The sequence below is a fragment of the Nyctereutes procyonoides genome, unplaced genomic scaffold (assembly GCF_905146905.1).
Source record: "Nyctereutes procyonoides isolate TBG_1078 unplaced genomic scaffold, NYPRO_anot_genome, whole genome shotgun sequence".
Lineage (NCBI taxonomy): Eukaryota > Metazoa > Chordata > Mammalia > Carnivora > Canidae > Nyctereutes > Nyctereutes procyonoides.
Window position 1 is genome coordinate 5,064,107 of NW_026575129.1, and position 26,161 is coordinate 5,090,267.

At 34.7% G+C, this 26,161-nt stretch overlaps 1 protein-coding gene across 2 annotated transcripts in view; it reads left to right on the top strand.

Annotated features, from left to right (window-relative positions):
- MSH3 (mutS homolog 3) overlaps positions 1–26,161 on the top strand; it is a 181,445-nt gene that overhangs the window by 97,720 nt on the left and 57,564 nt on the right. For both annotated transcript variants that reach the window (XM_055342287.1, XM_055342288.1), the window contains 5 exons: positions 4,087–4,274; positions 5,012–5,180; positions 11,114–11,178; positions 13,546–13,662; positions 19,011–19,118. In XM_055342287.1, the coding sequence (XP_055198262.1) occupies positions 4,087–4,274; positions 5,012–5,180; positions 11,114–11,178; positions 13,546–13,662; positions 19,011–19,118 (647 nt within the window). The remainder of the gene's footprint in view (positions 1–4,086; positions 4,275–5,011; positions 5,181–11,113; positions 11,179–13,545; positions 13,663–19,010; positions 19,119–26,161) is intronic.

A 26,161-nucleotide genomic window follows, 5' to 3' on the forward strand; every position in this document is an offset into this window, starting at 1 on the left:
CCTAGACCAGGTTTATACTAGCTGTACAGCTACCTTCTTTGATTTATTTCCCTTTAATTGAATCTTTCTGTATTCCAAGTCTTCCTTTTAGTTTATTACTTCATTCAGATGGAGTGCCTTCTCTAGAAGCATCCTGAGAAAGGGTATTGGAAATATGATTGACCTAACTTCCCTTGGACAATGCAGGAGTTACGGGCATTGACTCCTTACAGTTGAAAATCTATATATAACTTTTGACTCCCCTAAAACTTAACTACTAATAGCCTGCTATTGACCTGAAACTTTAATGATAGTTGATTAACACATTTTGTATATTTTATTATATACTGTATTGTTACAATTAAGTCAGCTAGAGAAAAGAAGATGTGAAGAAAATCATAATATTTAGAAAATTTCTTTTGAGAAAGAGGAAATACATTTGCTGTACTGTAGTATTCATCCAAAAAATTCTGTGTAGAAGTGGACCTGCACAATGCAAATCTGTGTTGTTCAAGGGCCAACATAAGTGTTTTGAAACATTAATGCCTGGAAATGTCTTTTTTTCTACTCACATTTGATTAGTGGTTTGACTGGGATATAAAATTATAGGCTATAAATTATTTTCCTTTAGAATTTTGTATTACTTCATTGTCTTCTAGCTTCTATTGTTATTGAACAGTCCGATTCCTGATTCTTGGTATGACTTTTTTTTCTCCCATTCTAAAAATGGAAACATTTTCTTTCCATCCCCAGTGTTCTATAATTTCATGATGATTTGTCATGTTTTGATTCTGTTTTCATCCATTTTATTCAGCCTTTCAATCTGGCAACCAAGTTTGGGGAAATTTTCCTGAGTTATTTTTCGGTTCTTTCTTTTTTGCAACTCTGTTTGTTTGTTTTTTAATTTTATTTATTTGGGATCCCTGGGTGGCGCAGCGGTTTGGCGCCTGCCTTTGGCCCAGGGCGCGATCCTGGAGACCCGGGATCGAATCCCACGTCAGGCTCCCGGTGCATGGAGCCTGCTTCTCCCTCTGCCTGTGTCTCTGCCCCTCTCTCTCTCTCTGTATGACTATCGTAAATAAATAAAAAATAAAAAAATAATAAAAAAAATTTTATTTATTTATTCATGAGAGACACAGAGAGAGAGGCAGAGACACAGGCAGAGGGAGAAGCAGACTCCATGCAGGGAGCCCAACATGGGACTCGATCCCTGGTCTCCAGGATCACACCCTGGACTGAAGGTGGCGCTAAACCACTGGGCTACCAGGGCTGCTGCAACTCTTATTTGAATTGTTTCATGATTGTATTATTCTCTGTTTAAATGAGGATATTGGATTTTTAGAATTAATCAATTACTATTTTTAAATTTAAATTCAGTTAATTAACATATAGTGTATTATCAGTTTCACAGGTAGAGTTCAGTCTTATAAAATACCCAGTGTTCATTACATCATGTGCCCTCCTTAATGTCCATCACCCAGTTACCGCACACCCTCTCTCCCCTTCCCTTGAGTTATCTTCAGTTTGTTTCCTATGATTAAGAGTCTCTTATGGTTTGTCTCCCTTTCTGATTTCATCTTATTTTTCCCTCCCTTACCCTATGATCCTCTTTTGTTTCTTAAAGTCCACATATGAGTGAGATCATAGGATAATTATCTTTCCCTGATTGACTTATTTCCCTTAGCATAATACCCTCTAGTTCCATCCATTGGTTGCAAGTGGCAGGGTTTCATTTTTTTGATGAGTGAGTAGAATTCTTGTGTGTGTGTGTGTGTGTGTGCGTGCGTGCGTGCGTGCGTGCGTGTATCTTCTGTATCCATTCATCAGTAGATGGACAGACCTCTGGGCTCTTTCCATAGTTTGGCTATCGAGGACTTTGCTGCCATAAACATTGGGGTGCAGGTGCCCCTTCGGATCATACATTTGTATCTTTGGGGTAAATATATAGTAGTGTGATTGCTGGGTCATAGGATAGCTCTCTTTTCAACTTTTTGAGGAACCTCCATCCTGTTTTCCAGAGTGGCTGCACGAGCTTGCGTTCCCATCAACAGTGATAATGATTTTTTTTAAGACATTTTTTTTCTATTTATATAGCTATATTCCCTCTAGCATTTGTTGATTGATTGTTTTGGTTTTTTTTCATTTCACATTAGATTTTTTTTATCTGATACTCTAATTTTTAAAGCGTGGAGAGCTAAAGTGCTGATAGGAAGGTATCTGTAGTTGAATATGGCTTGCAAAATATGAGGTGAACTATACAGTATACTAGCTGATCCATTTTTGGGGTGAGCTCCTGCTTTAATATCTTCAGAATTTTCCCTTTGGCCTATGAGATTCCCTAGGGACTCTTTTAGCCTTAATGGCTAACAGTGTTCTGGGAGCTAGACGGAGACAACTGGGAATCTCCATTTTGTTTTATTTTATCCCTTGGTGGTATTCTGAACCTTCACTGTGCCTGAAGATGGTTCAGGTACCCTATGTTTTCCCTTCAGAGAATAAAATTAGTCTTTTGTAGGGTAGGAGAATAGTGGTTGCTCAGTTGCAAGGAGAGGAGTAGAATTTTGAAGAATATTTGCTTCTTAATTTTTCAACCAATCATTTTCTACTCCCACCTACCTCCAGCTTCCAATTCCCAAGATAATATGTGCCACCGGTTTCTGAGTCTTTTAGGATTCTTGGTGTAATTCAAGTTGGGTCCTAGTTTTCCTCACAGTCAGCTGAAGATTCTAATATTTTGAATCTTCTAAGTCAGTTACCACTTGTCCATTTACTTTATAGTTTCTTAGATGTTGTTACTGTTGTCTTCTGGTTATTCTTGAGGTTTTATGCCTTTTTAAATGATCTTAGGCTGTAGTTTCAGGATAGTGTGTAAATAGATATACATGCTCAACTTATTCTGTTTATCAAAAGTTCCAAAAGTAAAAATTATTCATGTTCATGTTAAAAATTGCAACAGTGTATATAAAGGTATAAAATAAAAAGTAAATGTTTTTCTCTACTCGGCCCCGCATACACACCACCCAGAGGTAACTAGAGTAAGTTAACATAGGTACCCTTCAGATATTTTTATTTATATTTTAATTTATGTAGAATAATACATATAATATGAAGAATCAAAAATGGAATTTGTATAAATACATGTGATATATATTATAAACATAATATGTATATCTAATGTGTTGAATTTATGAGGTTCCATGTTGATCTGTACATCAGTATGTACAAATGTCTTAATTTTTTTTAACTGTTTAATAGTATTACATTGTATGAGGTTTTGCTAAGATATCGATAGGTACTTGTTTCCTATTCATCTTTTTAATATTACTACCAACGGTGCTACTATAAATATTCAGATGCACCTACCTTTTCACTACTTGTTGAAGCGTAGTTTTTATTTAATTTTAAGGATGGAATTATTTAGTCAAAGGGTGTGTGCATTTCACTCTTCAAAGAGGTTATGCTTCTATAACTGTCTTTTTTAATACCCTGTGTGACTTAGCCATTATCAGGCCAAATATTTGGCATTCTGAAAGTAACAAATGCTATCTTGTCATTTTAATTTCCTTTTTCTAATTATGTGTGAGGCTAATCGTGCTTATTGGACGTTCTTTTTTATGAGCTGCGTATTCAATTCACTTAGCCATTATTCTTTGGATTATTCATCTTTTCCAGGTTGATGTGTAAAAGCTCATTATACTGGGAAGAATTTTACCATATATTTCTTACATGTTTTGTAGATATTTCCCCAGAATTGTCTTCTATATTTTTGACATTGTTTATTGCATTTTTGCTATATGGTCAATATATTTTAAAGTAAAAAATTATTGAACAAGTGTTGGTTTTACTCTCCTTGGCCCAAATTATTTTCTTTAGGGTTTTAAAATGTTGTAAAGTGTTCAAACTATTGATTTAACATTTAGAAAGTATCAACAATACTTTATTTCAATTAACTAGTTTATAGAGTAAATTAAACTTTTCTTTTGTTCTGATTTTGACTTTATAAAGACCATTAGTAAAAATAAATAAAAGCCAGTATTTAAAAGACCACTAATTAAACTTTGTGTTCATATTCTTATGTTACTTAGCTACAAATATTTCTTTTTTCAGTGTTCTACTCAAGAGTTCTTCTTGATTGTCAAAACACTGTATCACCTGAAGTCAGAATTTCAAGCATTAATACCTGCTGTTAATTCCCACGTTCGGTCAGACTTGCTCCGGATATTTATTTTAGAAATTCCTGAACTCCTCAGTCCAGTGGAGCATTACTTGAGGATACTTAATGAACAAGCTGCCAAGTAAGTATTAGGCTCTTAGATTACTGTCACTGCTGGAAAGGAAGAACAATGTATTTGCCATTTGATGTGTAGATTCTTGAGCTTCCCTAGTAGTAATGGTAGAAGTTGCATGTGATACTAGAAATGTGATGGGATGCTAAAGGCTATCTGTTATAGTTGAAAGTAACCCTCCGCCATCTAAAACTTAGGCAGTTCATATCTAGGACAGATACAGTACTTCTCCAGGTACCAGATGATGAAAAGATACAGCCCACACAGAGCAAGTGATAACAGTTTATTAATTCAAAAGTGGGAGTCAGATGGCATCTTACTCTTATTTCCTAGATATTCCGGGGTAGTCTGCTTTATATTTAGAAACTACAGAAGCAAAGTTATCTTTTACAAGATTATTTTATAGTTCACCACACAAAGAACTCTGTATGAAAGGAAAAAAAAGACAGTGTTTACATTCGTGTTTATTTTCTGCATAGGTGAACAACAAATATTTAATTTTATCTCTCATTTTTACCACAGGAATCATTAAGTTACAAAATGAAAATCATGTTAGGATAATTTTGTCTATCTTCAAAGAAATTAAGAAACCAGCCCATAAATACTTAAGTGATAGAGCTGGAATTAGAGCCTTGTCTTCCTGATTCCCAACCCTTTGGTATTTTTTCATGGTATGAAAAATAATCGATAACTTGTATAGGTAGTATGCTTTAATATATGTATTTGCATTTTTTTCACTTTTTTAGAATTGGGGATAAAACTGAATTATTCAAAGACCTTACTGACTTCCCTTTAATAAAAAAGAGGAAAGATGAAATTCAAGAAGTTACTGACAATATCCAAATGCATTTACAAGAAATACGAAAAATACTAAAAAATCCTTCTCTACAGTATGTGACAGTGTCAGGACAGGAGGTAATGTTAAGCATACTTTTATTTTGCATTTGTTTATCTTAAGTAGAAAAACTATCTTAAAATGTAAACAAAAATCCTAGCATAGGATGAAAGTTTGTTTTCAGATATTCTCTTTTCCTTCAGAATATGTAATACTCTGTTTTGACAAGAATTGTTTTAATAACAGCATTTTGTGTGTTTACTTTCTTGGTAAAATCACGCAACTTAATGTTACATGTGTTTTAATATTATTTGTTGAAACTGTATTATAGAAAATGTGATTATTGTAAATAATAACTTAAAGGATTTATTTACCTTAAATCCAAGAGAGTGAAGTTTTAGTCTTTGATCTCTGGCCTGCATATAATGAAATGATACAAAGTGAACCACCTGTGTTGATTGAATCACACAATGATTAAAAGGCAGAATTTCCTTCTGAAGTTAGTAGTATAGCTGCTAAAGAACAAAAAGAAAAAGAAACTATAGTGAAAACCTACAATTAGTGAGTCTTCCATAAGATTATGTTAAGTGCTATTCAGAATATGTTTTTTCGGTATGCATACTTCAGTTTAAAGTTTGATATTAATATCAGTGAAAATTAGGAAGAAGTATGCTTTTTAAATATGGTTGCATCCTTCAATCTTATTCTGAATCTTGAGGCATGCTATTTCTGTATCTTCTGTTTAATAGAATATAGAGATTCTAACTGAGGAAATTTAAGAAATTCTGCTTTGTTAAAATAGAGGATTAGGAAATTTGTGAATAATTTCTATAGGATGAACATTTTATTTGGGATTTTAAAAAATAGTTTTCTAGTGGAGAAGCACTTAATTTCAAATAAAATTTTTAAACATTTGTATTGCTTTTTATATATTTAGTCAAAAGATTGCTGATTTGTATGATTATTTGAAATAAACCCTACAGCAAATTAAAATCTTTATTAAAATAATTATTAATCTTGTGCCATTTAATAGATCATTGATTAAGTCAGTCTGTCTTTTGGACTCAGGCAGATATTTCGGTGTATTCCACATAGAAGTCTATACAACAGAAAAACGATCTGATAGTATTTATACTTAGTTCCCCCCCGCCCAGCCAAATATTTAATTGCATCACTTGGTTTCACTGTGCAGTCAGTACTTTGCAAAGCAAACAGGTGACCTTAGCACTACTATCCCACGCTATTTGTTGAAAATGAGACGGTTAAAACAGCTTAATAACATTAATAAAGGATACGTAGTTAGAAAAGTGGTGGTTACCTGGTATTAGGGAGAGGTTTTATGTATCAGTGCTGCTTCCCCCTCATGCACGCTATGGGACTAAGGCAGTCACCTGTGTCGTGAGACTGCCATAAAGACCGATGGAGTTAAAATGTGTGAAATTGCTTTTTAATCATAAAACACTATATAAATGTTATTTATATACTACTGTTACTGCTAATATGGTCACCACTTGTCAAGCACTTGTTCAGAATGGTGCTAAGCACTGTACATATATTATTTAACCCTTGTAACAACACGGAGGGATTATTCCTCTTTTGTAGCAAAGAAAACTGAGCGTTGGGGTAGTTAGATGAGTTATCCAAGTCAGAAGCCCAGCTTCCTTGCCTAACTCCAGTCTTTCTACCAATTCCTTATTTCACTCTGCTCACAAATATTAACATACAGATTCTCAGCATCTTCGGTTTTACTTTACGAAACCCAGACAATTTAAAGCTCATATTCTACAAACTAAAATAAAGCTTAAATCTTGGGAAGACAGTCTTGGATCTAGCTGGCAGTTTTACAGTACAAATGGGGAAAACTGATCAGGAATTCATAAGGGATAGTAGATTAGATGTGTTTTTTTCTTCTTTTTTTTTTTTAATCAGTGTGGCTGTGAAGTTTAAGAAAAAGCACAGTATGGAGATAAAGTAATTGAATTACAAATAATTAGCGAGATATAAATTATCTCATTCTTTACTTAACCTTTATTAGGTTAAGGTGATGAGTTTGAGGGGACTCCAGGGTGGCCCAGCAGTTGAGTGTCTGCCTTCAGCTCAGGGCATGATCCTGGGGTCCCTGGATCAAGTCCCACATCAGGCTCCCTGCATGGAGCCTGCTTCTCCCTCTGCCTGTGTCTCTGCCTCTCTCTGTGTCTCTCATGAATAGATAAATAAAATCTTTAAAAAAAAAGTGATGAGTTTGAGGCAAGAAATTCCTTGGTTGTTAACTGTGGGATGAATTCTTATTGGTTCTGAAAAGCCTATAGGGGTTGAGTAGTATATCAATACAGAATCACTTTTATAACATTTTTTGAGAATTAGTGATTCTTTTCAAACACCAAATGAATTCTAGATAGTCAGCATTGTTTTTGTTATTGTTTTAAAGATTTTATTTAGTTATTCATGAGAGACACAGAGAGAGGCAGAGACACAGCCAGAGGGAGAAGCAGGCTCCATGCAGGGAGCCCGATGTGGGACTCGATCCAGGGACCCCAGGATCACACCCTGAGCTGGAGACAGACCCCCAACTGCTGAGCCACCCAGGCATCCCGATAGTCAACATTGTTATAGACAAATTCTCTTTGAAAAATTTTTATTAACGGTATCAGCAAATTATTTAAAGATACTTACAGGACCAAGAGCAGACTCCGTCAAATATAATTACCTTTGAAAAGTGAGAGAGGAAGTCAGGAAAAGCATTATTTTATATGTGTTTCTTACTTTCTACCCTTCTGTTCTGAAATTTTATAAGTTTGTAATAATTTTTTTCAAAACCTGTTTTAGGGACAACCCGGGTGGCTCAGTGATTTAGCGCCACCTTTAGCCCAGGGCATGATCCTGGAGACCTGGTATCAAGTCCCACGTCGGGCTCCCTGCATGGAGCCTGCTTCTCCCTCTGCCTGTGTCTCTGCCTGTCTCTCTCTCTCTCTCTTTTTGTCATGTATTTTTATTCTTATTGGTCAAAATAGATGTCAGGCCAGGATTACTTTTGACAACGTTCCATTTTCACACCTCTGTTCTCAGTTTTTATGTACTTAGTAGAATACTGAAAGCCTTATTGTGTGCATTATCTTTGAAAGTATTTATAAAAAGGCATTGAAAGCAGAAATTTAGCTCACTGCTTTTGTGATAGTTTTTTTCATGTTTTATGTATATGTTTTTTTTTATGTATATGTTTTATGATATAAATCATCATTTAGCCGTGAATCAAATATGGAATGCATATAGGGTGATATTTAGATTTGGGGCAGCATTGGTAAGTAGTAGTATTCTAAAGGAAAAGGGAAGAAAGACTGGGGGGGGGAATCTTTAGAAAAAAAAATTTATTGACGGCATGCAGCATATGCAAATTCTGCTTAGTGTGTTTAAAATGTGAAAAGCATTCTCCATTAAATCTTACTCCTAAAAATAAATCTTACTCCTGAAGAAAAAAATTTTAATATTCTGTGAGAGAAGTAAGAAAAGAAACAGAGTAGGAATGGGTTAAGTGTGGTATTGGAGAAAACAGAGCAGTTTCTAGACTGGATTAAGCAAACTTAGCAATGATGCCAGCCCAGTGATATGACAGGTACTAGTTTGAGTAACAATATCTGACACTTAACCAAGACAGAATTGGATCCCAGGAGTATGTTAGAAATTGCTAGAATAAATCAAGGCATACTTCTTGCAGCAACACCTGAGAAAGTCAGGAACATCAGAGCAGGGAATGGTGCTATGAGAATTTTCTGAGATTTCTAAAATATATGTTAATTTCTGATTTTAGTTTCCTTTTCTGTAGCAATAAAATTCTTAAAAGGCCTGTCCATTCTTAGAATGTTTGTAAAGAGAAGCAGAGAGAAAATTTCCTATTCCTTAGGCAGTGCAGAAGACCTGCTAGCAGATGACAATTCTGAAGAGAAACCCCTGTTGAGAATAAGAGGACATACGGGACTGGCACCAACTTGAGGAAGTAACCCCAGGGGTGTAATAAGCGGGAGGTCCGTGTGGGCTTTCCCTACTCTCACTCTATTTTCCATCGAGTATTGGTTCTGCATATTGCTTGTTTGAGGAGCTGTGGTCCTTAGAGTAGACCCTTGATACTTACAGGTTGAACTGTGAGGGTCCAAACCATTCCCAGTGTGCTATAAAGGGCCATGACTAGCAGTGATTTGTGATGTGTATAAGGTACATATTTGAATCCAGTGGCCCATACTGCAATGTTATGACAAATTACTTAAGTAAGCCAGCCTACCTGGCTGCCCAATGATCTCATTGAGGCAGTGTTAGCTTCTTTTCAAAATTTCTACCTTCTCTTACACAGTAACTCCTGTGGAGCTCTGTGTTGGTTTTTTATGGATCTAGATGTGTCCTTTCCAAGTGTTATTGAACCACTGTGGCCCTGCATTTTGCTGTTTGCCATAGGCATAGCTCTTCCCAGAATTATTTTATAAAAAGACTGATAGGGCTTTGTAGGACATTATAAATAATATATAAAAATGTGTATTATAATTATAAATTATAAAATAATGTGATTTATAATTTCTAAATAATATAATTAATATATATTTTATAATTATAAATTATAAAATAAAATATTTTGTTTATTTGAGAGAGAGAAGATAGCATGAGAGGGGGAGGGAGTACAAGTCGGGGGGAGAAACAGGGAGAGGGGAGAAGCAGACTCTGCTGAGCAGGGACCTCCATGTAGGGTTCAATCCCAGGACTTAGAGATCATGACCTAAGCCAACGGCATATGCTTAACTGACTGAGCCACCCAGGCACCCCTACAAATAATATTTAAGCAGAATTTTTTAGCATTGTCTTAATGTAATGTGTTTTGTATCTTTGTCATCAATGATAATGGTGGGTTTTTTCCTTGGTTATTTTTGTAGCCAAAGGGAACTTTTTTAGACTGTTGACTCTTAACTGTTTAACTAGGTGTGGCAGATTTGAAATTGTATTAATTCTTCTCTATACAAGAAGACATCATTAGTCCCCAAATTTTTTCTAAGGATGAAAATTCTTAAAATTAACCAGTAATTTCTATACTACTGGTTAATGTAAAAACTACATAGAAAAATAAACTAGGCTGATATTATTAATATTATGCATATTATAAATACCTAAAATGTTGTAAAACTGGTTTATGTGAAAAAGTTCCTGTAGCCATCTCAAAATTAGTGGTAGCCACAGAGCTTCTGGGTTTCCTCCTGTATAATATTAGTGTTTGTGTGTTTATTTATTTGAATAAAACATTGAATTTCATTATAGTAATACAGGAGAGTGAGCAAGAAAGATGACATATAACTAATGCTAAAAATGAAAGACATGATAGAAGAAATTGATTTCACTTCTTGACTAATTTCAGAAAAGCTTGTTTGCAGAATACAGTTGGCTTTCTAAAGATACAGTTCATAGAAGTGAAAACTTAAAACATTCATGGGGAAGAATCTCTTTTCTTCCCTTAATAGTTGAAGAAATCAGTGCTTTTTCTTGAGAATACTCTTAGAGCACTTGGGCTCTGTGGATAAAAACTGTGACAATAAATCCTCCTCTGTTTGGAATAGGGGACGAACCACATCTGAAACCTGGTATAGCACATCATACTATTTTAGAATTGTGTGTACTTAGAATTTCAGTCTTATTACTGAGTAATGGAAATCTTAAGTGGGTACTAATAAATGAAAGAGGTCTTTCAAGAAAGAAAAATCACCACTTGTAGTATGCACATGACAGTGTTATAAACATTAAAGTCCCAAGTTATATGCTTATTACAAACTTTTGCTCAGTACAAATTGTACTTTATCCCAAGCATTGCAACCCTAATTAATAATATTTGGCTATATGAATATATATGAACTTTCCTATTAATAATACTGGATTTATTTTGAATGTTTAGAATAGTATTTACTAAACTTTCAGCCCAATTTTGAGGAAGCTTTAATAATGGTTAATTATTTAAATATCTAACTTTTATTTGTATTTCTTTTAGTTTATGATTGAAATAAAGAATTCTGCTGTATCTTGTATACCAACTGATTGGGTTAAGGTTGGAAGGTAGGTCTAAAAATACATTTTTTCTTATTAATGTGAATTATAATGACGTGTATGCCTGTATGCTAGTGGGACGATGATAACTCCATCCTTGATGTAAAAGGTAATTATTCCCCTTGATTTTCTTACGGAACTTTTAACTGAAGAAATAATTATTTTAAATTTTTTTTTATCATTGATTTAAAAATAGTTTTCTGAAGAGTATCTCATTTGTATAGATTTTTCTTGTTTTGTAAATTACAATTTTATTCTTATGCCTTAGAGTACACTTTAAACAAATGAAAAAAAATGTTGGAGAATCTTCAATTACAAGATTAATTTGATAGTTTGAATTTCCTAATGAGTGCTAAACCTGAAATTTCTTTTAGGAAACTGACATTTCATTTTATACCTCACTGAGCTCTGCATTTCTTTATTCTTGATGCTTTCCGTGGTGCATAATTATAATAGTTCTTTATGATGTCTTTTTTGTAAGTTAAATCATGAATCGATGAAAACAAATTAATCAAAAACAGGATTAGAGAACCACATTGAGACTACCTTTTCTACCTGGTTAGGCATTCATCCCCAAAAGGAGACTCATTTAAAGAAGTGGTATTAGGAAAGTATATACTCCTGTGAGTAGTATTTGTGAAGTATTTATTGCCACTGTTATTAATATGCTAACAGTTAACTTGGAACAAAAATGTTATATTTGCCTAAGTGAGCAAAAGAAGGACTAGTACAGTAGCTACTGTTTATAGGAACTATGTTAAGGATAGAAGAAAATTTTGGCATGTGTGAATGATTATTATTACTTTAATTAAAAGAAGAAAGCTAGTATCTATTGCCATTATCAAAGGATTCTGAAGGCACAATCATGGATTTCTTTAGCTCTGTTGCCGTCTTTTCTTTTTTCCTGTGTTACTAGAAGCTATAAGTGAGACTTGAGTATTGTCAAATTTAGGACATGTTTTCTCTCTTCACAGACTTTCTTTCCTTTATCTACTTTTATTCTATCCTACAGCTCATGAATCAAAGTAGATTTTATGAAGAGAAATGATTTAAAATTGTGCATCTAATTACCTAAGAAACTGAAATATTTCACTAAATGAATTTTGTCAGAAAAGAGAGCTCTGATAAATACGTTTACATAGAAATCTAAATGACATTTCAGAAGCAACATGGAAGGCATAAATCAGTGCCAGCATCTTTTGAACAGTCAGTGATAAAAAATTATTTGGGGGAGGTTCATTCTTATTTTTTATACATTGTTTGGCTATCGGAACCTTGACAGTAATAGGTTAGAATATCAGTCAGATTTTGAATATGAAAGTCTCATCCCTAGTCCAATAACTTGCCAAATTAAACATAATTGTGACAGGTGACAAGTTGGGGAACCAAGAAAGAACAGTTGGTTACACTCGTCGTTACCTGCCTATCACTCAACCCTGACCTGCTCTTCTCAAAGGTCCAATCATAATAATAACATCAACAGCGTTAGCAATCACCACCTCCACAGAACAATTCCTAACATTGGGCACTAATGACACAGAACATAGGTACGGTGCTAAGCACTATCTTATCCTCTAAACAGTACCTGTGAGGTAGATACTATCATTATTCCCATTTTATAGATGGGAAAAGGGATGTTTAGAGAAGGTCAGTTATATTTGCCTAAGGTCACATAGGTACCAAGTAAGTGGTTAGAATTAGAGCGTTGGTCTGGATTTTTTGACTGGGAGCCCATGGCATCCATCCCCTGTTGTGCTCTATGGCTTCTTGATGAAGAAGCAGAGATTATACACAAGCCCACAAGAGGAGCATGTTGTATTTTTTTCATCTGGGGCCACTGTGAATCTGCAGTTAGTCATGAAGCATTCCTCTTCTTTGCCTCCTGAATTAATATATTGCTATTCTTTGTAATTCTGTACATTTTTCTTTTTTTCACTGAAAAGCATTAATTATACAGAAAAGTATAAAACATAAAGAATAATAATAGGACTTTCATCAATGTATCCAGCTTTGTCAGGACTTATTTGCTTCTGATCTTTTTAATAAGCATTTTCATTTAGTGTAATTTAAAGAAAAAAGCTTTCTACTTATGAAATGGAAATTCTAAACTTTGACTTTGTCATATGGATATAATTTGAAATGCATTTTCAAGCTCCTGAATAAAGTCCTATGAACTCCAAGTACTTTATTTACAACAGAGATCTTTGGAATCAATAGAGTTCAGCACCATAATTAAAAAATGTTCTCTGTTTACAGCTATTTACTTTCAAGGTTCATCAGAGAATAATAAATAACTACTTTAATTTTCTGAAGTGATGGCATTAGTGATTTCTTAGTAACCTTGGTTTCCTATTTATGTTTCTTCCCTTCTTCTAGCACAAAAGCTGTGAGCCGTTTTCACTCTCCTTTTATTGTAGAAAATTACAGACATCTGAATCAGCTCCGGGAGCAGCTAGTCCTTGACTGCAGTGCTGAATGGCTTGATTTTCTAGAGTGAGTTTACAATGAAAAATATAATCTGACTTTTTGCTATGAGAAATAGACCAGAAAATCTTTCCGTCAAAAAGAAAAGTAGAGATTACTGCTTGTGACCTGCCATAAAATAGTTGAGTACATGTGTTCTCTGATTTTATTTTTAATCCATTGAAATGTAAACTCATCTTCGTCTTTAATGAGAGACCTAATATACTTTATTGTTACTGTACTAAAATTTAGTTGCGAAGGATGTTTGGTAAAGTCACTTTTTGAAATACCACCTTGAACTTCCTTTACTTTTCTTATAAAAAGGCTTAACATTTTCAGAGTTGGAAAAGTATGGGTTTGTTGTTTTGTTTTTATTATCTCCATTTTTTTCCTTTTTTTTTTTTTTTTTACATCCTGAATATTTTCTTCTTTTTTATTTTAAAGAATTTTAAATGTGGGAAATTTGAAATAAATATTGATATACTCTTCACTTAGATTTATCGTGTTAACGTTTTGCCACATTTGTGTTTTGTATCTCTCATATACATTTTTTCCTGAACCATTTGAAAGTATGATTTAGACATTAGAACACTTCACCCCTAAATACTTAAACATACATCTAATACTAAAGACATTCAACTATATAATCTTAACACCGTTATCACATCTAAGAAAAATTATTAATTTAAGGAATGTTGTTGAGTTTCTTTAATTCTGCCCATTTTTATTTATTTTTCCTTTTTATTTATTTATTTTGCATTTTTTTAAATTTAAGTTCAGTTTGCCAATATACAGTGTAACACCCAGTGCTCATCCCATCAAGTGCCCTCCTCATTGCCCATCTCCCAGTTACCCCATCCTCCCAGCCCACCTCCCCTTCCACAACCCTTTGTTTGCTTTCCAGAGTTAGGAGTCTCTCATGGTTTATGTCCCCCATTTTTAAATGAGAGCCCTAATCAAGTTTAACATGTTACATTTTATTATTACATTTCTTTTCTAGTTGAATCTAGAATAATTCCCCACCTTTTTGTTTTTTATGAGATTTTTTTTAAGAATCCTTGCCATTGCCTTAAAGAATGTTTCATATCCCGACTTATTAATAGGCATGTGTTCATTTTGATAGGTTTAAGTCAGTAGTGTGCTGATAAGAGGTTAACAGCCAGCTCTCCAGAAGAATAGTAGTGTAAAATAATTGAATAGTTTTTTTTCTCAGTTGATTATTTTTATTTTTTAACTTATTCCAGGAATTATTAAAAATCATCTAAGGGAACATACAGTTCCATTAGAAAATACTTCATTTGGGCAGCTCAGGGTGGCTCAGTGGTTTAGCGCCGCCTTTAGCCCAGGGCCTGATCCTGGAGACCCGGGATCAAGTCCCACGTCGGGCTCCCTGTATGGAGCCTGCTTTTCTCTCTGCCTGTCTCTGCCTCTCTCTCTCTCTGTCTCTCTCTGTCTCTCTCGTAAATAAATAAATAAATAAATAAATAAATAAATAAATAAATAAATAAATAAATAAATAAATAAAATCTTAAAAAAATTTAAAAAATAAAAAGAAAATACTTCATTCTACAATCTCTTTGTGTTGCTTTTCCATCAATTTCATCAGGTTTTATTCCTTATTTCTGTTTGGGTGCAAAGTCCCATAATAAACAATATGAAAAATAATTCCAAGGACAAGAGTAAGAGCTATTGTCATACTGGTGGACATAAAATAGTCTGAATTAAAAATAGAGACTGGGGAAACCCAGAATACAACCAATATCCCCACTGTGGCCAGTATGCTTACAATATAGTAACAAAATATTAGTAACTTTAAACAGAAATCTTAAAGATAAATACTCAGTGAGGTTCTCCAGGGAGCTAAGTAACAATCTAGCAATTGAAAAGGAAGATATTACACGAAAGTTCTTCTAAGGTAGTTGTTGGTACCATCTTTTTGCTCAGAGGAGTCTTAAATTACAGCATTAGAAACAAACTCCAGTTTACTTACCCAGAATCTTTTGAGGTTATCTTAACTCAGAGTCATGGATGATGCCGTTCTGTATAAATTCACATACATGCACAGCATACAAATATTTTTTTTATCTATTTAAAAAAGATTATTTGAGAGAGAAAGAGAGAGAGCATGTGCATACAAGTAAGTAGGGAAAGGGCAGAGGGAGAGAATCCCCAAACAGACTCCCTGCAAAGCCCTGTGCTGAGCTCAGTCTCATGATCCATGAGATAGATCTGAGCTAAAATCAAGAATTGGACGCTCAACCTATTAAGCCACCCAGGTGCCCCTCAATCTTTTTATCTCAAAAGATTAAATGTATATATGCCATTGTTCTATTATCAATATGCTTATTGGTCATTTGTATTTCGCTTTTGGAGAAAAGTCTTTATATATATATATATATATATATATATATATATATATGTATGTATCTTCAAATATTAACTGATTATTTGATTATTTCTGGATGGTGAGATTACTGGAAATTTTAATTTACTCTAATATGTGATATCAAAAGTATCTTTAATGTACTTACTTTCAAAATGAGAAAAATAACACTAATGTTTTTTATCTAAAGAAAGAATATTGGCTGGAGTTTTGCTAGAGCTTTTGCAACTAAAGCCCCCACTTGAAAACATTGATTGTTATGTACAATATTTATTAAGATGGTATGACTGTGATATCATTTTTAAAAATTATTAACCTCAGTGAACCTGACATCAGAGGATTGAATACCAGGTATACATATATATTTGTCTCTTACTGAGACACTAACTGTTATCCATTAGTCATTTAACTTTTGATTAAAATATTGTAAGACATCAAGTCTATAAGAAACTCTAAATGGAACTTTCTTTGAAAAGATGTGTCTCCCTCTGTATTCTAGAAGATGGGCTGTGGATATTGAATAATCTTCTCAATTGGAGATTTTTTAAAAAATTGAATTATGTCTGTCATGTTAAATATTTTAGAAAGAATTTTGCAAACAAAAAAATGAAACATTTTTCCTTTTTGTTGATTTCAGATATCATTGGGCAACATCTGATGGTAGACTGTCATAACAGCTTTAGAACCCAAGTATCTTAATTTTTCCTATGAATGTGGCAATATCTTTTGACCAGAAATTAAATCCTAGTACTTTGGCTTCATCAAAGTTGGTTGGTGGCTTAGTGATAAAGTTGAATGTTGGGACAGAAACCCAGTCTTATCAAATTGTTATTTGAATTGCCCATTTTTTAGCTTGTCATTTTTCTAGATATGGATAATTTCTTGAAATTTGGGAAAGCGTAGCAAGTGGACAAAGATCAAGAAGTCAAACAAGACTTCCTAGGTTATGATGGTGGTGATAAAGGTTTATGATAGTGTTTCATTTTATTAATGCATCTTATTTATATAGGTGACATGAGAAAGAACATTATTGTGTATGTCAAAATGATTACCTTCTGTCTGTTTTTTCTTCTTTATTTTTTTTTAACTGAAATGGTATCCACTGAGAGCTATGTCACTCATTTCAATCACAGACACAAAAGTAGCATTAGAGACAGTTACCCTCAACCTAAGGCTGCTATGTAACAGGAAATTAGTGTCTTGGTTTATGAACTTAACACAAAAATAAAACTGGGTACTTAAATTGTTTCTATCTGGAAAGTTGTATACATGGAATAACTTACTGTATAATATTACTAGGAAAATCATATTACAGATTCTAAAAAAACCCAGTATCATGTTAATATAGGAATAACTAATCACATAGTAACTTAATCCGGATATCCTTTTCAAACTAGGAAACATTCTAAAACTTTTGGATTTAAGAAGCAGATTAAATCTCAAAATTTCTGAAACACATAGTACAACAGAGAAATCATTTTTAAAAGAAGAATTTGGCAAAATGCTCTCTTTTGGGGGGAATCTTTGAAAGGATGTAAGGGATACCTGTGATATGAAATAATTTGGGGTGTCTGGGTAACACAGTTGGTTAGGCATCCAACTCTTAGTTTGGGCTCAGGTTGTGATCCTCAGGGTCATGAAGATCAAGCCCTGTGTTGGGCTCCATGCTCAGCGGGGAGGCTGCTTGAGATTCTCTCTCCTTCCTATGCCCTTCCTATTTGTCCTCTCTCCAATAAATAAGGTTTTTTTTTTTAAAGGAAATAATGGGGCAGCCCAGGTGGCTCAGCAGTTTAGCGCTGCCTTCAGCCCAGGGTGTGATCCTGGAGGCCCGGGATCGAGTCCCACATCAGGCTCCTTGCATGGAGCCTGCTTCTCCCTCTGCCTGTGTCTCTGCCTCTCTCTCTCTCTCTCTCATGAATAAATAAATCTTTTAAAAAAATGAAATAATGGAATAATTTAAGTTAAAAAAAAAAGGAAAGCGCTTGCCTACATTCCTATATCTTTTCTGAATAAGTCTTTCTTTTTTTTTTTTTATAAATTAATTTTTATTGGTGTTCAATTTACCAACATACAGAATAACACCCAGTGCTCATCCCGTCAAGTGTCCCCCTCCGTGCCCGTCACCCATTCACCCCCACCCCCCACCCTCCTCCCCTTCCACCACCCCTAGTTCATTTCCCAGAGTTAGAAGTCTTTATGTTCTGTGACCCTTTCTGATATCTCCCACACATTTCTTCTCCCTTCCCTTATATTCCCCTTCACTATTTGAATAAGTCTTTCAATAAAAGTCTTTTAAGCTTTTAGATGACAAGCTGTTTAATTAGCCAAAGATTTATGGGACTGATCATCATCTTTTTAAAAATAAATCTAAAATTTAATTTATATATGCATTATTAATAAGATAACTGAAGATCAGTGGGAAAAAATACTGCTTTTGTTGACTTTAACAAAATTTATTACAGTGTCTCTGCATACCAAAGTTATGGGCTAAATGTTAGGGCTAATAATAATAATAGGAAAAACAGACAAACGTGAACCCTACCATTGAGAAACTTCCAGTTCAGTGTGAGAAAGATATTGAAACTCCTAATCCTACTTTGGATGATGCTATGAAGGAGAAGCACAAAGGGAACCTCACCCATCTGGATAGTTCATGTTATTTAAGCTAAATAAAAATGATCACTACATCTGTCTTAATTATGTCTAAGTTGACATGGTCAAATGAAATGTACAATACAGTATTAATAGTAGACGTCTTTATATTGAAGCTATTTTAACTATATGTAATTCTATCCCCATGAAACAAAAGAAGGTTCAGTAATCAAAGTTATATTAAACTGAAAAGTCATCCAGAGTAATTTCCATATTTCTTAACTATAGGTATCCCTGGTTATTTTGTTTATGCTCATCTTAGCTAATAAAGTAGTCACAAATCGTACTGCTTTTACAGGTCTAAGAAATCAATATGTTCACCTTTTTGTTGTTGCTTCTGAAGGAATTTCAGTGCACATTACCACTCCTTGTGTAAAGCAGTACATCACCTAGCAACTGTTGACTGCATTTTCTCCCTGGCCAAGGTCGCTAAGCAAGGAGATTACTGCAGGTAATGTATATTTTAACTCCCCCCACTTTTTCAGTGCTTTATATCAGTTGACATTATTCCACTAATTTTAGTGTTTTTATTATAAAATATTAAAATATGCAAATATGTTGGACTCTTGGTAAAACTGAAAGTCACATATAACTATTTAAAATTAACAAATTCCTTTCTTGGTCTGTCATTGAGTACAATGAAAGCAGATGTTCACAATAACTCTAGGGATAAATGTTAAATATTTCAATTTTTAAGTTTATGTGGGTGACATTTTTTTAACAGCATAATCCTTTGATTTGTTAGCTTTGACTTGAACACTTTGTAATATGTTTCACTTTATAAGTCTCATTTAAATGCAAACTAAATCAGATATGGGTGAGACTCCATGTATGATCGATTTCAAAGCAGTGTCTCTTTTGCTATCAAAGTGCTCTTCCTTAAGTTTAAAACCTTAAGCTTGAGGGGCGCCTGGGTGGCTCAGTCAGTTGAGCATCTGCTTTAAGCTCAGGTCATGATCTCAGGCCCCCAGAGCTCTAGGCCAGTTGCCCCTTTGGTGGTCTTGTGCCTGGGAACAAAGTGGTGGTCTTGTGCCTGGGAACCACCTCTGTGATGATTCACGGTGGAAGTTTGTGTCTGCTGGTGCTCTGTGCCTGGGCTCCCTCCTGTGCCTCTCCCGGGCTGGAATTCTGGCTCTGTGAGTCTGGAAAGCATCGCCTGTTGGAGTCTGGCTCTCTGTAGGCTATTTTTTAAAACCACTAGCCCATTTCTGAGGGCTCTGCCCTTATGAACTAATCACCTTCCAAAGGCCTCACCTCCTAATACCATCACATTAGGTATGAATTTGGGGGAGGGCACAAACATTTACTCTGTAGCACAAACCCTATTTTTTCATATACTTGAAGGAAATATTTAACTCACTGTCTTATTGTGAGAACTAAAAAGAAAACATAGAAGTGATATTGCCATCAGTGCTTTGGCATACAGAGTTCATTATGTTTGAATAGATATGTCCTGCTAGTCATACTTCTTTCATATCTTGGTTGCTCTCCTAGTTTGTGCCAAGTATTTTTTTTTTAACATTTAAAATGTTCTTTATACCTAGCATAATACCCATATGGATGTTAAAAAATAGTTTATTGTAAAGCACTTATTTATTTGTGGGAGGACAGTTGCAAAAATTGGCTACCCCAGTTTTAGATAAAAATGTACTTAGTTTGCTGTTCTGTTTCGTTTTGTTTTGCTATCCATTTATGTATGGAGTGATCTACCACGTTGTGCACAACACTTGTTTAAAATAGGCTCTTTGTGTTTTCATTTTTACTCAATTTCTTTTCACATCGGAGGGCTTCGAAAATTTCATCCAATTTATCATTCATAAAAATGAGATCTGTAAATGTACTCTAGTTGAATCTAGTTCTGGGAGAATAAGTCTGTCTTTCGTTGACATGATTTCCTTCCTTTGTACTGTGCACAAAGTCTGTGAAGCTAACATTCCTAATGGATTCTAATTGTGAATTAAGCAGATGATTGGTTACAATTTGTATACTTGGTGTGTGTTTTCACACAAACCTCTTTCCACTGAAAAATACTTACGCCTGGTTCATCTCTTCTTACACTACTTCAGTTGGCTTTTTGCCATTTGTCACTGCTGCTGCTGCAGCTAGTAAGAACAGAAGAACCATGTCTATGGGTATGTAGTTTGTATTACATCAAATTTAAGTTTTCATTTCTGTATATATGTATATATCTATTTGTAAACCAAAGCACACATATATATATTACATATAGAATGTAATTTAGGGTAATACATCATTTTCAGTGCATTGTAATAACCAGAATCCCATCCTCTGTCACTAATTAGCTGTGTACTCTTATTTAAATCTCAGGTATTCATATATAAAATTGTAAGAAGTAGGGATCCCTGGGTGGCGCAGCGGTTTGGCGCCTGCCTTTGGCCCGGGGCGTGATCCTGGAGACCCGGGATCGAATCCCACATCGGGCTCCCGGGGCATGGAGCCTGCTTCTCCCTCTGCCTATGTCTCTGCCTCTCTCTCTCTCTGTGACTATCATAAATAAATAAATAAAAATTAAAAAAAAAAGTTTCAAAAAAAAATAAAAAATAAAATAAAATTGTAAGAAGTAAAGTTATGAATTAGTAAATGGAATAAATCTTGAAGTTGTAGGAATTCTTTATTGAGGTGGAGTCTTGGCAAAAATCTCTGTGGAGTGAAAATACATCCCTTATTATGTCACTATAAGACTATGCTTAATTTGTAGACTCATCAGAGGTTTAACAAACATTTTGAGTATCCACTCTGTGCAAGTTTAGTCCTAGATTTTTCCTTATTTGGGCATTTTCCAGTACATTTATTAAGAGACCCCTTGATTTGCATAGGTAAAATTTGAACTCCTTTTTAGGTGTACCCTTTAGAGTGTAGACTTTGGAGCAGGCAAGGTTTGAATACTAGCTTGGTTATTTGCCAGCTGACCTTAAGCAAGTTACTTTAATCTCTCTGATCCTCAATATCTGCATTAACAGAATACCTACCTCTCAGAGATATTGTACAAATTAAATGAGATAAAAATATATTAAACTGTATTAAGCAGGACCAGACAGATATTAAGTACTTAGTAAGTATGAGGTAATATTATTCAAAGACATTCATTCAAAAATCAGAAAAATTAAGTATTTTAAAAGTTGTCTTTAATAAAAAATATCTAAACTTAAAGGATGTTAGTATTTTTCATACACATAATAATTGATTCTTTAAAAATCATTTTTAGTTTTCTGTCAATTCTCAAGTCTGTCTCTTTGAACATGATCAGCATCATTATCTTAAAGTCTGTGTCTGATAATTCAAATATCAGGAGTCCTTGTGGCTCTGTTTCTGTTGCCTGTTGTTTTTGTTCATTTTCATTCTTAGGGTGTTTTTTTTTTTTTTAAGATTTTATTTATTTGAGAGAGAGCAAACATGAGAAGGTGGGGGCCAGAGGGAGAGGGAGAAGCAGGCTCCCCACCAAGCAGAGAACCTGAAATGGAGCTCGATCGTAGCATCCTGAGATCCTGACCTGAGTCAAAGGCAGACACTTAACTGACTAAGCCACCCAGGCACCCCATTGATCTTTTTTGAATTCCTCATTGTTTTGATTACATTATGGGTATTGTATTTCACAGAATCATTATAGAAATACTTTGATATTGTTTTTCTCCTGAAAGAGCCCCATTTGCTTCTACCAGGCATCTCAAGACACTAATAATAATCCGGCATCACTCAATCCATATCAGATCTTGAGATGCCTCACAGGTTCAAAGGCTGCCATTATTACTTCAGATGCGTTTCAATGCCTGGTGTACAGCCCATCAGTGTCTCGGTCCAGAGCCAAGCTGTCATAGTCTCTCTCTCAGTTCCCTCAGGAGCCAAAAAACACCCCCTGGGTCTCTGGCCTAATTCCTTGCTTTCTTGTTCATTGTCAGGGACTGTCAGTGGCTCTTTTCTATGTTTTATCTACTATTTGTTCTCAGGATTGTTCCAAATGACATATTCTTTCAGGGATATAAGTTCAGGAAATATTTCACACGCTAAAATACTTTCCAAATTGGGTCCTGTATATTAAGGAAAATCCACCCGAATATTTAAAGATTTTATTTATTTATTTATGAGAGACAGAGAGTGAGAGGCAGAGACATAGAGAGGGAGAAGCAGGCTCCATGCAGGGAAACTGATGTGGGACTCCATCCTGGGACTTCGGGGTCTCGCCCTGAGCCAAAGGCAGATGCTCAACCGCTGAGCCACGCAGGCATCCCCCACCTGAATATTTCCAAAGAATTTATTTATTCATTCATTCATTCATTCATTCGAGACACAGGGAGATAGGCAGAGACACAGGCAGAGGGAGAAGCAGGCTCCTTGCAGGGAGCTCGACATGGGACTCTATCTCGGGTCTCCAGGATCATACCCTGGGCTAAAGGCAGTGCTAAATCGCTGAGCCACTCAGGCTGCCCCACCTGAATATTTTAAATGAAAAATCATGCTATAAAGTTCAAGGAATGTAATCAACTTATTTCTCTCTCTCTCTCTCTCTCTCTCTCTCTCTCTCTCTCTCTCTCTCTCTCTTTTTTTTTTTTTTTTAAGCAGAAGGAAAGTTTAGGGGCAGCCCAGGTGGCTCAGCAGTTTAGCACTGCCTTCAGCCCAGGGCGTGATCCTGGAGACCTGGAATTGAGTCCCACGTCGAGCTCCCTGCATGGAGCCTGCTTCTCCCTCTGCCTGTGTCTCTATCTCTCTGTGTCTCTCATGAATAAATAAATAAAATCTTTAAAAAAAATTTAGTGTAGATAGCAATGAAATAGGAAAGTTTTAACTAAAGTGCATTTTAAGCTAGTATTTAAGTATCTGTGATTTATGCCTTTTTCCACCCTTAGATTGCTAGCTTGTTTAAAGATTTTAGTGCATTTGAACTCTTGCAGTGAGTTCAAGTTGATTATTTGGTTTCGTAATTGTAAGCTTTTCTTCCTAAATGCTCTAAGGACATTTTATTAACTATAGCCTAATCTTGAGGCACAAGTTCTTATTCTGAGTCTTTGTATCCATTTTTTATTCTGAATGTTATATTGTTTTACTAATTATGTTCTGTTTCCCTGAGGCACTTAAAGGAGAAAGATGCAGTTTCAGAAATATAATTGTTCAAGTTTAATGTTTCATTCTTTGCAGGCAGCATCCAGATTTCCTCAGTTCTTCTTAAATGCCATATCATCAACATGATTTTCATATCCTTCCTGCTGTAACTATCCTAATCTCATGCATCGCCTCATCTCTCCAAATTATGATTTGCTTCTCATTCCACTAGGAAGTGTTTTGTCATTATATAATTTGGATAGCAACAGAATAAGTCATTGTAGATTTTAGAGCAGAACAAATCACTCAAAATTTTATTCTAAAGTGAAAACCTTCCTGGGAAATCATATCAGTGTCATGAATAATGATCTATTGATTTCACTTGACAGAGTACCTAGGATTTTATTTTAAAACTGATATTACTTGCAGATGCTTTCATTTTTTATAATAAATTTATAACGTACTTAGATAAAATTCCTATCTTTAGAATTACACTTTGAAAACTAAAAAATGTCCTTTTCTTGTCATCTTAAAAGTCTCCTTCCAAAGGATAGTTTTAAATTATTTACTCAGAAGATACTTTAGTTATTTTCTTTGAGAAATATGAATGTATGTACTTGGGGTTTTGTTAGCCAGATATACTTAAGGAAAAGGATTTAAGTATTTACGAAAGGTAGCATTTCTTAGTGTTATGAGCAAGGTCAGTAATGTGCTTATATGTGAAGGTTCTGAGTCAAAGAACTTAGTAATCAATGAGTGCAACTTAATGCAATTCAAGAACACTGTTCACCCAACACATTGTCAGAATTAGAAAATTTGATAATGCCTACTTTAAGTGAAGGTTTGAAAAAAACAAGTCAACTTTCATATCCTACTGGTGGGAAAATAGATTGATACAGTATTTGTATATGTTGAAAAATATGACACATACCCTGTCATTTGGAAATGAATTTATTCTAGCTTAGAGAAACATTTGTCCATATTCACATGAACATATATATATAAAATTGTTCACTGCAGTATTTATAACTAGTGAAACTAGTGTTTATTTTCTAGTGAAAACCTAGACACAGTCCAAATGTTGGACAGTGGAGAACAGCTAACTTATCTCTGCAGCAGCTTCAAAAGAATACTATGGATATGTCAAGAAATGATCCTAAATTGGGGATCCCTGGGTGGCTCAGTGGTTTAGCACCTGCCATTGGCTTGGGGCGTGATCCTGGAGTCCCAGGATCGAGTCCCGCATCAGGCTTATAAAGAGCTTGCTTCTCCCTCTGCTTGTGTCTCAACCTCTCTCTGTGTCTCTCATGAATAAGTAAATAAAATCTTTAAAAAAAAAAAAAGACTAGAAAATGATGATGCAGATAGATACCACTACCTCACCATCTTTCAGTGTTCTAATTGTGTTGCCCAAAGTGCTTCTTCGTCCATCAGGAACTTATAAAAGACTGGAAACAGCACTATTGTAGTCTAACTACAACAGTTATTGTAACTGTTATAGTTATAACTAATTTCTATTAATGTAATAATTAACTTTCACATATTATAACTGTTGCTTCTTACTTTCACTGAACACAGTTGATAATTCTGATTTTCTTTACATTTTTCACCCATAATAGCAAAGAGAAAAAAAGTGACAGAAAACATTTCCCAGTTATTAGATTAATCAAAAGATGAAAGTGAAGAGAAAGATAGCTGTGCTCTAGATACTACTGATGATGATGAAATTTCTTGTATAAACAAAATCTCAGATTGTGAGTGTTCAGGTGACAGTATCCTAGCTAAATTTTCCTAAACTGAAGCATCAGCGTGTGACTAATATATTTCTAAGGACAAATTGAAACGTGTTATTCTCCAGTAAGTTATTACATAGGCAGCACACATCATGCAGTATTTGGTGACAAGAACCTGAACCATCCTGTTTTGCTGAAAGAACATGTAGTGGTTTCTTTTGTCTTTATGATGTTTGTGCACTAAAGTTTACTTGATACTGTTTGTAGGTGGACAGGTGCTGAAGGCAAGAGATTAAAAAAAATTTTCACTTTATGTGAAATAAACATTGATTTGATCGATTATTCTAATTTGGTGTTTATAAATATAAAACTGATAAAGTTTTGCAGTTGTGAAGCAAAGAAGATGGGTGTCCTCTCCTCAACAAAATGATAAACTTTAAAAGATTTCAAAAAAGGGACGCCTGGGTGGCTCAGCAGTTGAGTGCCTGTCTTCGGCTCAGGTCATGATCCCAGGATCCAGGATCGAGTCCCACATCAGGCTCCCTGCAAAGAGCCTGTTTCTCCCTCTGCCTGTGTCTCTGCCTCTCTCTCTCTCTGTGTCTTTCATGAATAAATAAATAAATCTTTAAAAAAAAAAAAGATTTCCAAAAAATTCAAGTATTTCATTTTTGTCCATGCAAGTTAGAGAAGAACCAGAAATCATGAT